This window comes from Typopeltis vanoorti, chromosome 10 (assembly GCF_054136105.1).
Source record: "Typopeltis vanoorti isolate ZY-2024b chromosome 10, IOZ_Tvanoo_1.0, whole genome shotgun sequence".
In the NCBI taxonomy this organism is placed as follows: domain Eukaryota; kingdom Metazoa; phylum Arthropoda; class Arachnida; order Uropygi; family Thelyphonidae; genus Typopeltis; species Typopeltis vanoorti.
In genome coordinates, this window is record NC_143558.1 from 92638710 (window position 1) to 92651797 (window position 13088).

The window sequence follows — 13088 nt, forward strand, 5'->3', positions numbered from 1 at the left end:
GGTCACTTCTTGGCCTGTGGAGATTACTAACAGACTAAAACCTATAACTCTAGATCCCCCCGCATATCTCTAAATCCATCACCATTCCCTAAATCCGAGGCACCTCGGAAAAAATCAATAAAATCCTAAAAAAACATGACTTGACCACTTGTTACAGACCACATAGAAAACTGGCATCCCTTATCCGCTCCACCAAAGACCAACCACTCCCCCTAGACCTACCTGGTGTATACCAGGTCCCTTGCAGCTGTAAACTGTCCTACTTTGGCCAAACAGGCAGGACAGCAAATATCAGAATCTCAGAACACAAGGATTACATCCGATTTCACCAGTACAGCCACTCTGGGCTTGCAGACCACGCTCTGGATACTCGCCACAGAATAAGATGGAAGAAAGCCACAGTAATACACCGCAGCAAGTTCAAGTATGAAAGACTTCATGGAATCAGCCTCGGCCCTTAGGAACATGCCAAACCTCAACAAATTTAGATGCATGAGACTGCCCCAAATTTGGGAAACGTGTATCAGAAGAACTTCAGCCCAAAGGCCAAGAACTACCAATATAGCCCACCAGAGGGCACCATCAGGACTTTAGGAAAACGCTAGCTTCCTAGCTTTAGTCTCATTTGCTGTTATTAGTACTTGTGTGCACGTGTCTTAGTAGTAAGTTCCCAAGAAGATGGCAACGTGACGTTCGCCGAAATATCGGAAAGTATAAATTAAAGTTTATTTAATCTATATTTCTAGTATACGCTGTCAATTCCTTAAATATTACTTAAATGAGATTATGTTGAAAAATAAAAATAATTTTGAAATTATAAATTCATTTTTTCATTATTAGGCCGAGAACTTTTCAGACCACTCTTTTTGTGTGTGTGTGTGTGTGTGTGTGTGTGTGTGTGTGTGTGTGTGTGTGTGTGTGTGTGTGTGTGTGTGTGTGTGTGTGTGTGTGTGTGTGTGTTGCTTTTATGTTAAGAGTGCTTATGGCCTTATATTTTTTTTCTGTCAGGTACATTCTGATTGAAAATTCTGTTTTCCATTTATACCCATTATTTAAGAAGGGGTTACTCTAGCAGTTTGTATTTTGTTCTTTAGAGCTTGGGTTAAGTAGTGAAAAGTGTGTGTGTACTGACTTATAGGTGTTGATAACAGGATACTGATAGCCTGAGGGAAGTGTGTGTGTGTGAGAGGATTAGTGACTGTGTCTCCTGAGTATGTTTTTTGTATATTGCAAAATAAAGGTTGCTATTAAGATGTATTATTAAATCTGAACAGGCTGCACCGTTATTTTCTTTTTCCATGGTGAATTGGAGGTAGAGGAGGAATGTGTCTGGAGTGTGAGATTAAATCGAGAATAAACACATTATCATTATAACTGAAAACCAGATAAAAGGCTAAAGTTGGGGCACTGCCAATGGCATGTTTTTCAGAACTCCATGTAGAAATTGGGGAATGAGAGGGGAGAACCTACACCATCCTCTTGCCTGCTTGTATGTTTTCTTTCATGAGAAGTAACCTCATCGATGGCAAAAGTGTAGAGAAGTAATGCAGGATAGAATATTTTTATAAATAAGGTACCATTTGGAGAAGAGGGAGTACTGGTGAAGAGTAAAAATAATATCCAGCATAACATATAAATACATGACTGCAGTACAATTTCCTGAAAACCTATTTCAAAATAAAGGTAAATTATTCTAAGAATTTTTGACAGTCTCATGTTCAGTCCTTTTATTCTTTTACTCCAAGAAAGAAAGGGCTTTTAGTTTTTGGAGTTTATTTTCAAGGGGGGATCTTGTTTATGGGAATCACCTGCATTAAAAAGGTGAAATCAAAATTATGAAGCTTTATACAAAATAAATCTGCATTTCAAAATTTCATATGTGGGAAATGTCATATAAGGATTTTGAATTGTATTCTCATAAATGTAAACGGGGGGGAAAATAGAAAAGAATAAGAACAGGAACTGTACCCATCAGTTTAACATTGGCATATACCTTGTATATAAAATTTCATATACCATTATTATATAAAATCATTGCAGAGGTGCTTTCTATCCATTTCTCAAGGCAACTTTTTTATTACACAAATAAATCAATAAGGAGTGCTTAAGGGGTCAAAGCTGTATAACTGAGAGGAGACCTCCACATAGCCTTTAAAGGAATGCAGAGAACCGACCAGGGCTTCCGACCTAATGTCCAGTCCTCACCTTCTCGTGGTGCACCCTGTTGGGTATCTACCTGGATACTGAACGAACGAGGATGGGCTAGCAATTTGGGATTTAGCCGACCAAATTGTATTCTTATTGGCTTAAACCAATATAGAAAATGATGGTCCAACATGACAAAATTTCATGCCGGCTGGGGCGTCGCCTGGTTAAACAAGGCCCCCGTTGTTTTCGCCAGGGAATCAGGGCGAACAGCAAAAAGTCAGGTACTGAAGCAAATCTGAAAGCACACCCCAACTCAACATCACCAGAGTTAAAGATCGGTACTATCAACATAAGAAGCCTGAATGGCAAAGAAATGGAGCTAGCTGAAGAATTAGATAAGTACCAGATCGACATAATAGGGGTTGACTGAAACAAAAAAAGACAAACTGGTGAGATCTTTCTGAGCAATAAATACAAAATACTATATTCAGGAAATGACAATCAAGGAAAAAAAGGAGTAGCCATAGTATTCAACACAAAATACGAGGCTAATCTTCTTGAATGGCAGGCAGTCTCAAGTAGAGTGATGTGGGCAAATATCAGAATGGGGAACTGGACAATGAGACTTATTTGTGCCTATGGTCCCACAGAAGCTTCTACTAATGTAGAAGCGGAGGAATTTTTTGATGCTTTAGAAAAAGCAACTGACACAATGAAAAAGGAAAAGTTGGTCCTTGTTGAGGATCTAAATAGCAGAGTAGGAAATGATTGTCGTATATACAAAAATATTTTGGGAAAATTTGGAGAAAAGAGCAAAGCTAATAATAATGGCAAATACTTGTTGGATTTCTGCTCAGGACATGGAACTGGTTACTACTAACACCATGTTCCAACATAAAAATGTGCACAAATTCACATGGAGAGAAGAGGCAAGGAATAAGAAAGTCTCATTGATTATGTTATTGTTGATAGTGATGTTTTCTTCCTGGTGCAGGACACTAGAATGTACGGAGGATTTGAAATTGGAAGCAATCACTATTTAGTCCTGAGCAGGATAAAATTGAATATCATATTGAAAAGAATAACATGTAAGAAAGTTTTAAAGCGAATAAAAGTTGAGCAGCTCTCAGATGTGAACTGTAGACTAAAATACACAAAGATTATTGAAAAAAAAATGAAAGAGTTTGAGAACAGGAATCAAACCTTGGAGATTCAGTGGCAAGCCTTGAAGAAAACCCTGATTGATTCAGCCAGAGAGGCGTGTGGTGAGGTTGTCTGCAAGGATAGAAAAATCAAAACTCCATGGTGGACACAGGAAGTTAAAGAGGCAGTGAAGGAAAAGAAGAAAGCATATCAAAAGTTCCTGGCAAATAAGTCAATTTTTGCTTTTAGAGAATACAGAGACAAATGTAAGAAAGCGAGACACTGTTTAAAACTAGCTAAACAAAAGTCATGGGAGGACTTTGGCAAGAACATAGAAAATAAATATCAAGAAGGTGGTAAGATATTCTGGAGGTTGTTGAAGAAGCTTAGAAATGGAGGAAAGAGTGCTGCAAAAGGAGTTAGAGATCATAAAGGTGACATGAAAATGGGAGAAAAAGATATCCTGGAAGTAGAGTAATTACTTTGAAAAACTGCTAAATGAAACAAGCAGTGACGACAGCACAGTGGTAAAAAACACTGACCAGGCATGCAGTCAAGAATACATATCCATACTTGAAGTAGAAAAAGCCATCAAAGGTTTGAAATGTGGAAAGGCAGCAGGATTAGATGATATTCGACCAGAAATGCTGATGTATGGTGGTATAAGAGTCTTACAGTTGCTGCACTGAATGGTTCAGAAAGCCTGGACAGAGGGACGAATTCCCGATGATTGGAGTAGAGCTCTCATAGTACCCATATATAAAAAGGGAAATAAAACTGAATGCGAGAATTACAGAGGTATTTCCCTACTGAGTGTTCCTGGCAAGATCTATGCAAGTATACTTGAGAAATGGTTGAGAAAAATTGTGGAAGAAAAGCTTGGTGAAGAACAAGCTGGATTCAGGCCAAATAGAGGCTGTCAGGATCAGATCTTCACTTTACGACAAATAGTCGAGAAAGCATGGGAATATAACAGAGATCTGTATTTAAGTTTTGTCGATTTGGAAAAGGCGTATGACATGGTGCCAAGAGAGAAGCTATTCAATATGCTACAGTTATATGGTGTCAATGGGGCATTATATCAAGCAATAGTTAGTCTTTATTTGAGTTATAAGTCAGCAGTTAGAATTGAAGGAAGTACAGAAAGATGGTTTAATGTTAAATCTGGTGTGAGACAAGGATGTACATTATCCTCTCTGTTATTCATTATCTATATGGATCACATTATGAAGGAAAGTGGTATTAAACATGATATCAGAATTGGAGATATTAATGTCAGCCCTTTGGTTTATGCAGACAATGTTATACTTCTAAATAAATCCACTACAAGTTTCCAAGATTCCCTGACTAAATTGAATAACTGTTGTAATAGATATGGTATGAAGGTCAGCATTAAAAATACAAAGACAATGAAAATAGTTAGAATTGTTGAAAATGTCAACTGTGTTGTGAATGGGGAACCTGTGGAACAAGTAAAATATTTCAGCTACTTAGGCACGACTTTTACTGAAGACGCTAAATTAAATATGGAAATAGACAGCAGAATCAACAAAGCTGGTATGGTAGGCAGTCAATTGAATAAATTCATATGGAATAAGAGAGAAATTAGTCGGAACACTAAATTAGCTGTATACAAGACAGTGTTCAAACCAGTTTTAACTTATGGATATGAGAGCCGGGTCAGAAGTAAAACACTTGACCAAAGACTAGAAACCGCAGATATGAGAGTCCTGAGAAAGATTAGAGGCGTGAACAGATGGCATAAATGGCAATATGATATTAAAAATGAGGATATTAGGAAAGAACTTGACATTGTCAGCATCCTGGAATGTGTTAGCAGAGCTAATCTCAGGTGGTCACTTAAACAGAATGGGCGAGGAAAGATTAGCAAAACAAGTGTTCTCTGCCAGGTTGGCAGGAAAATTGACCCAGAGGAAGACCAAGATATAGGTGGATTGATATGGTACAAAGTGCCTTTGACGATAGAAATATAAGATCTGATAATGTTGGGGGTGTCTTGACAAATAACAGAATTATTTGGAGGAAAATTGTAGATAGGAGGTTAGTAATGATGTAAATTTTTAATGTAGTGCTATCATATCCTGTACACCCCTTGAGGGTACATGTCAGGAATTTGATGATGATAAATCAATAAAAACTTTAATTGGATGAATTATGAATGGTTACAACAGCTAAAGAATAAATAAATACTGATAGTAATGAGTGCTTTTTTCTCTTGTTGCTTATTATAGATGTAGTATGCTATAATTATGAAATTTATAAAATCATAATTTTGTTAGGCACACATGATTTCACTGACTGGAAACCAACAAGGATATATCATCAGGGGTGGCTCGTACATAGGCACTGCGGAACTGCAGCACCCCCAGTTTTTCTTGATATATAAATATATTTATTAATTTATTTATATTTGCTTGTAATATTTAATTTTATCATCAACAATCTTATACAATTCTCTTATTTTGTATAAAAAATAATAAAAATCCATCTTGTAGCACTTAGGAGGGTGAAGGACATTAGCAGCACTGTGTTTGCCACAGTGTCATATTGCTACGTCATAGTGAGATGCGAGCTATTATCGTAATTCGTTGCGCAGTTCCACTGTTGTTTATATGCAGTTTGCGCCAGTAGTAGCGTGTTCGTAGTGCTTATCGTGTTTACTCCATCTTAGTTATTTTTTATTTACTTATTTAACAAGGATAAATTAGCTAATTTTAAGATAAAATTGACCATTGAAGCATATCCCATGATCAGCAAAGAAAAACCTGAAACTGAACTTCGAGTATTCTACAGTAGACCCGGCATGCATCTTCTTCTTCTGCAGCTTCTCCCATTTAAGTGGGGTCACTGTTGATGATGAGAGTCCTCCACATCCTCCTGTCTTCGGCTGTAACCATCACCACATCCAAGTTCTTCATCCTCAAGTCCTCTTCTACCAGCTCACTCCATCTCTTTTTTCATTGCCCACACTTCCTCCTTCCTTGCACATCCATCTGCATGACCCTTCTTCCCACATATTCGTCCTCCCTCCTCATCACATGACCAAACCATCTCAACCTTGCCTCCTGTATCTTCGCTCCTAAGTTTGTAACTTTCACTGTCCCCCTCACATAGTCATTTCTCAGACGACCTTTCTGGTCACACCGCACATCTACCTAAGCATTCTCATCTCTACTACTTTCATCCTGCTGATGTTATTTTTCCTCAGGACCACAGTTTCTATAGCATACGTCATAGCTGGACTCACTACTATCCTATAGATTTTGCCTTTCAGATTGATCGGCACCCGCTTATCACATAACACTCCAGCCTTCTCCCTCCAGTTTCTCCAACCCGCTTGTATCCTGCATCCCATTTCCTTCTCAGCTCCTCCATCTTCTTCCACTGTTGAACCTAAGTATCTAAAGTCCCTCACCTTCCTGATGACATTTCCTTCCAACTCCAGATCTGTCGCCTGGCCACCACCCACTCTGCAACACATATACTCTGTCTTACTTTTGCTCAGTCTCATACCTCTCTCTCTTCCATTACTTTTCCCCATCTTTCCAGTTTAGTTCCTGCTTCTTCTCTTGAATCTGCACACAGCAAGATGTCATCTGCATACAATATTGTCCAAGGCACATCTTCTCTCACCTCCTCCGTCACCACCTCCATCACAATGTTAAACAGAAACGGACTTAATGCTGACCCTTGATGCAAGCCAACTGTTACTTGAAAACTTGCTGTCTTTCTCAGACAGGTCCAAACACTTGTCTTCACATTTCTGTACATCTCCCGCACCAACCTGTGGAAGGAGCAAGGAGAGGAGAAAGGGGAGGGACCAGTCTACAGAATAATATAACATATGTATATTACATGAAGTAAGACATGGTCCAGCATCTGGTACCTCAGGTTTACCATGCCCGTACTCACTAAAGTGAGCCCTTGAGGTATGCATGATTATTGTAAATTAATTGACTTGTTAAAATTTATAACAGAAAATAATTTAGATTGTGTTCTTAGTGAAATTACTGTATTGATAAAAATTCTCTTGACAATTCCTATGACTACATCAGAGCCTGAACGCTGTTTTTCAACATTAAAGAGAATAAAAACATTTCTGAGGAGCACTATGAATCAGGATTGGTTAAATGCACTTGTGATGATTTCAATGGAGAAAAAATTCTTCAACAGTGACACAAACATCAAGGAAAAAGTTATTGATCTTTTTGCTCGAAACAAAACAAGAAGAATGGATTTTATTTTTAAGTAATTTTGAATTATACTAAACTGTATAATTTTATCGATAATAAAGAATATTTTTTCATGAAACAAAACAAGAAGAATATATTTTATTTAAGTAATTTTGAATTATACCAAACTGTATAATTTTATCGATAATAAACAATATTTTTTCACGTTTAATTTTTTTTTAAAATTTTTACCGTAATTTTGATATTTTATCCAAACACATACACTGTACTTGGTGTGTGTGTGTATATTTCAAAAGTTGCAGCACCCCCCATGATTTCAAGCCACGAGCTGCCACTGTATATCATCCTCCCAAAGTAACTGAACTATTTCTTCTGCTTCTGTCGCTGGTCTGTTTGGCCGAGTGGTTAGCAAACCTGCTTTCCAACCAACAGGTTGTGGGTTCAAATCCTGCTGCAGGCATAGATGTTTGTGATTGTCTCACCTTGTGTACTGCTATGAACTTTGTTATGGTGCAGTATGACTTTGTTGTCCTTGTGCCAATAAAAAAAACATAAAATCATTATCATCAAATCTGCTTCTGTTACTTTCCTACCATCTGCACTGAGTCAAGTTCCATAATCATTCTTTCCCTTACTTGCTACATAGAAAAAAAAAAAAAAAAAATTCTTTTGACATTGGTCTATTTAGCTAATTTTTTTTCTCAAAATCTGATTTAGCCTTCTTTATCATACTTGTTACCCTTCTTGCTTTTGCTTTTTATTACTCATGCACATGCTGATCACCTTTTTGTTTATATTCCTTCCACAATTTTTTTTTGCAGCTTTTCCTTTATGTTGTTATTCATCCAGTTAATTTCTACTTAGTTTATCCTCCTGCACTTAGGTATGCAGTCTGATACTGCACCTACTCAAACAATTCCTGACCATTTCCATGTTCTAATGACATTCATTCCATGTAGCTTCTCATGCCATGGTTCTGCTTCAAGGCTTCCTAAGTTTGTCATAATCACGAGCTTTGTACCATGCCTTAAACTGATTCAGTGTGTCTACATTCACAACATGCTCAGGCAATGCATTCCATTCACCAACCACTCTCCATGCAAAGAACCCGCTCCTCACTTCTCTGCTCACACCCTCCTTGTACAGTTTATGGCGATGGCCTCTTGTTCTACATCCCCTCTCCCATTCTATGAAAAATCTCTTCCATGTCAACCTGATAACAACCCGTGACTAGCTTATATGTCTCAATCATGTCCCTCATCCCCTCTTTCTCCTATTCACAAGGCTTTGCAACTTACAATCTCTCAATCTGTCCTTGTACTCCACATTCACAAAACTCAGTGACCAAATCTGCACACAGTAATCAATGTGAGGCCAAATCAAGACCTTATACAATGGCATCACAACTTTATTTCTACCTGTCAGGGTCCTCTGCATCAATGCCATTATCTGATATGATGTTTTTACAATGTGCAGTGTGGCCCCTGAATTTCAGGTCCTTGTTCACCACCGCTCCCGGATCTCTCATCTCCTCTACTTCCTTTAAAGTTTCCCCACCAAGTGTACACTTTTCAACATTGAACTGATAGTACCACTTACCTGCCCATTCTTTCTATCTATTCAACTCTCCCTGTAAGGCCATGACATCCTGTATGGCCTGCTTGACTCTACATTTCTCTCCCCAATTTTGCGTCATCTGCAAACAGCTGCATATCACTAGTTAAACCCATTCCAATATCATCATCAAATTCCTGACATGTAACTTCAAGGGGTGTACAGGATATGATAGTACTGCATGAAAATTTTACATCATTACTAACTTCCTATCTACAATTTCCCTCCAAATCAGTCTGTTACTTGTCAAGACTCCAATATTATCAGATTTTATATTTCTATCGTTTGAGGCACTTTGTACTGTATCAATCCATCTATATCTTGGTCTTCCTCTGGGTCGTTTTCCTGCCAACCTGACAGAGAACACTTGTATCCGAATATCATTAACATACAAATTGATTTTCCAGATTCAAAATCTGGAAAACTGTACCCAGCTCTTCACATACTCATCTATCCCAGAGGTGGCTATTTTCTCAGTCATTCTAACTCGCACCTAATTTTCTCTGGGGTAGCTGGACACGTGCTTGATTGCTTTTCTCTCTCTTATTTGACTTTATGAATTATACTTTGTTTTCTCTCTATGTGAACTTGTGCACATTTTTATGTTGGAATATTAGTAATGATGAGTTTGTGTTCTGAGCAGAAGTCCGAGAAGTTTTTTTCATTATTCTTAGCTTTTTGCTAAATTTTCCCAAAACATTTTTTAGAATCAATATCAGCCATAAATTATTCCTCTAGCATCAAACAGCTTAGCTCTATTAATTTGGGAAACAGTCATTTTGATACCACATTAACATAAACTTCTCCAAATTAACCTTGCCATTATCTGGTTCTAGAAGGACATCTTGGTAGGCATTAGTTCTTCCTTTTCACTTACAGTTTGAATTATTTCCATAACAATTTTATTGAGTTACCACAGTGGTAATTTGTGCTCTAATAATGCTAGTTAGAAAACCAGCAAAATATTAGAAAGCTTAATAAATTAATTATTGTTTCTTTTTCTTGTGTTGTTTATATTGTGAAATACTGTTATGAATAACCATCAACACCTATGCTTTTCTATATTTATTTAAGTAAAACTCAACTTTTTGTTTGTTTGTTTGTTCTGTTCTCTAATGAATTTAAAAATTCCTCCATTTATTCCTTAGTAAAAACACAAATCTTATTGTCCAATTTCTCATTCCCCACAAAATTTGCCCAAATATATAACATCCTATATTTCTTATATAAGATGTTATAAGATATAAAATTTGTTATATACTTGTTTTATTTTTGTCATTTTCTGCTGATATTGAGTTGCTGTTTATTCCAATAGCTGACTTTTTATTTGCCTTGGTTGCCTCACAAAAGCAGCATGGACTTGTGTAACTGGGTGACAGTTGAGATATTTCATCTTTTGTTGTGCTTTTAAACCAATACAGAATATAGTTTTGTTGGCTAAGTTCCAAATTGTCAACCCATCCTTGTTTGTTTGCTATCCATATGGATCCATTTAAAGGTGAGGGTTGGACATTTAAGTTAGAAGCCCTGGTAGGTTCTCCTTAAAGGCTATGTAATGCTTTGCTTCTGGTTATCTAGCACTGACTCTGAAGCAACTTATTTTTTAGAATCTTGATTTTAATACTTTCAGGAATCTCATTTTTACTTTTCAAGTCCTCTTAAGGTAAGCAGAGTGGTGGCATCACTGAGCAGCAGAAATCATCTCTCACCTAAAGGTTTTTTTTGCAAACCTTTCCCTTGTGGTGGGAGAAATTTTAAAGTGAATATGCTGTCCATTTAACTAACTAGGTTGACATCTACCAATATAGTAATACTTTGTTAAAATAGCTGGACGATTAAATAATATCCATCCATTTACAAACCCCGTTGTGACATTTTCAAATAAAGATGCAATTTCAATAGTAAAACTTTTTTGTACAGATTCTCTTAGGAATATATTGTCTTTCAAAAAATAGTGTCTAAATGTTATAACAAATTTTATAAAATACTGTATAAAATTTAATGTTATTTAATTTTATTTATTTTTTTAATGTAAATTTAATTTTATTTAATGTAATTTAATTTTATACAATACTATATAAAATTTATAAAATTTTATACAATATTATTTTATCTGTAATGGATTTATCGTAAATTAAGGCATTGTTTCTCAACTTCTTAAGAATCCTTATTTGCTATTAAATTTTATGAAAAAAAAGTTTTTTGAGATAGAAATAGATTGCAGAGTACCTTTTGTGACATTATGCAGTATCTTGTGTGATTTCATATTTCTCATGTCCTGTATTAAAATATAAAAGGGTAATGTTGCTTCAGAGTTAAGGAATCTTTATTTATTCCATTATAGATTAATATTAATCTCTTTGGAATATATTGTCCTCATTGTTAAGGTAGTCTTTTAAGAAATGGCGTTTAAATGTTTCACTTTATTTATGTAGTTCTGGAATTTGTTGTTATAAAATTTTATACAGTATTGTTTTATCTGTAATAAATTACCATAAATTAAGGCAGTGTTTTTCAACCATAGACTTGCTAAGTGGGGTATACAAATGCTTTCTAAGGGATTGACATGTTTTGTTCACTCAGTAGAACATAAATTAATTTTTCCATTAACTTAATAAACATTTTTACAACTTCCATGTCTTTCTTGTATTTGTAAATAATTCAATTCTTTTTAATAGTAAAAAAAGAAATAAAAGTTCAGTTTTGTAGTATTATAAAATTATACAGAAATTTTAAATCTCTGCATTAACTATATATCTGCTAACTCTGTAGCTTCTCCGTTGCTATATTAGAATACTTTATGGAGTTGGATTTAGAATGAGCAAGGATCAAGTTTCCAGGATCAAAAAATGATTGCGAAACACTCAACACCATGATTTGTATATATAAGTAAAGTAATACAAGTTTTGGTGGGAAATACAGTTAGTGGTAAATGTTCTTTAGCATATACCATATAATGGTATTTAGTTTGACATTAAGCAAGAATCAGGTGTTTGCATGATATAAAGCTAAAGTTTATTTAGCTTTGTTTTCTAGGAAGAAATAGTGTTAATTATTTTATGAAGTGTTTTGTATATAGTAAAATATTTTACCATACTTTAATTACAGTTCATTCTGTTTAGTTTTGGTTTTATAGAAAATTGATTTTTCGCAGCTTCTATAAACATTTTAATTCTGTTGACAGAGTATGCTATAAATATAAAATAATAATAAATAAAATATAATATAAAACTGCTGATGTTATTTATTTTTTTTTTAAGACTCCACTGCATTTAGCTGCCTTAACAGGGAAATCCAATATTGTTCGAAGATTGGTTGTAGTTGGAGCAACACTTGATCTCCAGGATCGACAAGGAAATACACCTTTACACATAGCTTCCAGAAATGGTGATTTGGACTGTGTTAGATCTCTTTTAACTCCAGTAAGCAGAGTTGAAGTAGAGGAAGCTGCATGCTTATATCCTGTTTATCTACATAATTTATGTTTAGCTGAAGAATTGTTAAGCACATGGAATTATGAAGGTGCGTAATTTTTTTGATTATTTTTGTTTTACTTTGTGATATACTCTGTAGCATGTGATAGTGAGTCATGATGATAGTATAGATGAATATGAAAGTATGCATAATTGTGATGCTAGTAGAATTGTTATAAATGTTCTGTATTTCTTTTACCATGTCTTTATTCTCTTTACTTAATATTCGTGAATATGGTCGACTGCCGCCATTTATTTACTTCTACTAGATCTTATGTCTTGCACTCTATAGGCTAACAAATTTATTTGTTTTACGACTGCGCCAGTTAGACTATGTATTGAGTGCGAGATTATAAGATTTTAAACTAAAGATAAAACAGATATTGTTAGCATTCCCTGCTTATGTTAATCTTTACCATTAGTCATGGCTTGATTATTGATCACCTAAACTTTATCTTATGTAGGTTTGAAATTTTCAAGATAGTGCATTGACAGA

General features: G+C 35.5%; 1 protein-coding gene across 1 annotated transcript in view; it reads left to right on the forward strand.

The window, feature by feature from the left end:
- Window positions 1-13088, forward strand: part of LOC150102592 (NF-kappa-B inhibitor cactus-like) — a 107739-nt gene that overhangs the window by 42115 nt on the left and 52536 nt on the right. The window contains exon 4 of the mRNA XM_090399742.1: window positions 12380-12641. Coding sequence (XP_090255868.1) covers window positions 12380-12641 — 262 coding nt within the window. The remainder of the gene's footprint in view (window positions 1-12379; window positions 12642-13088) is intronic.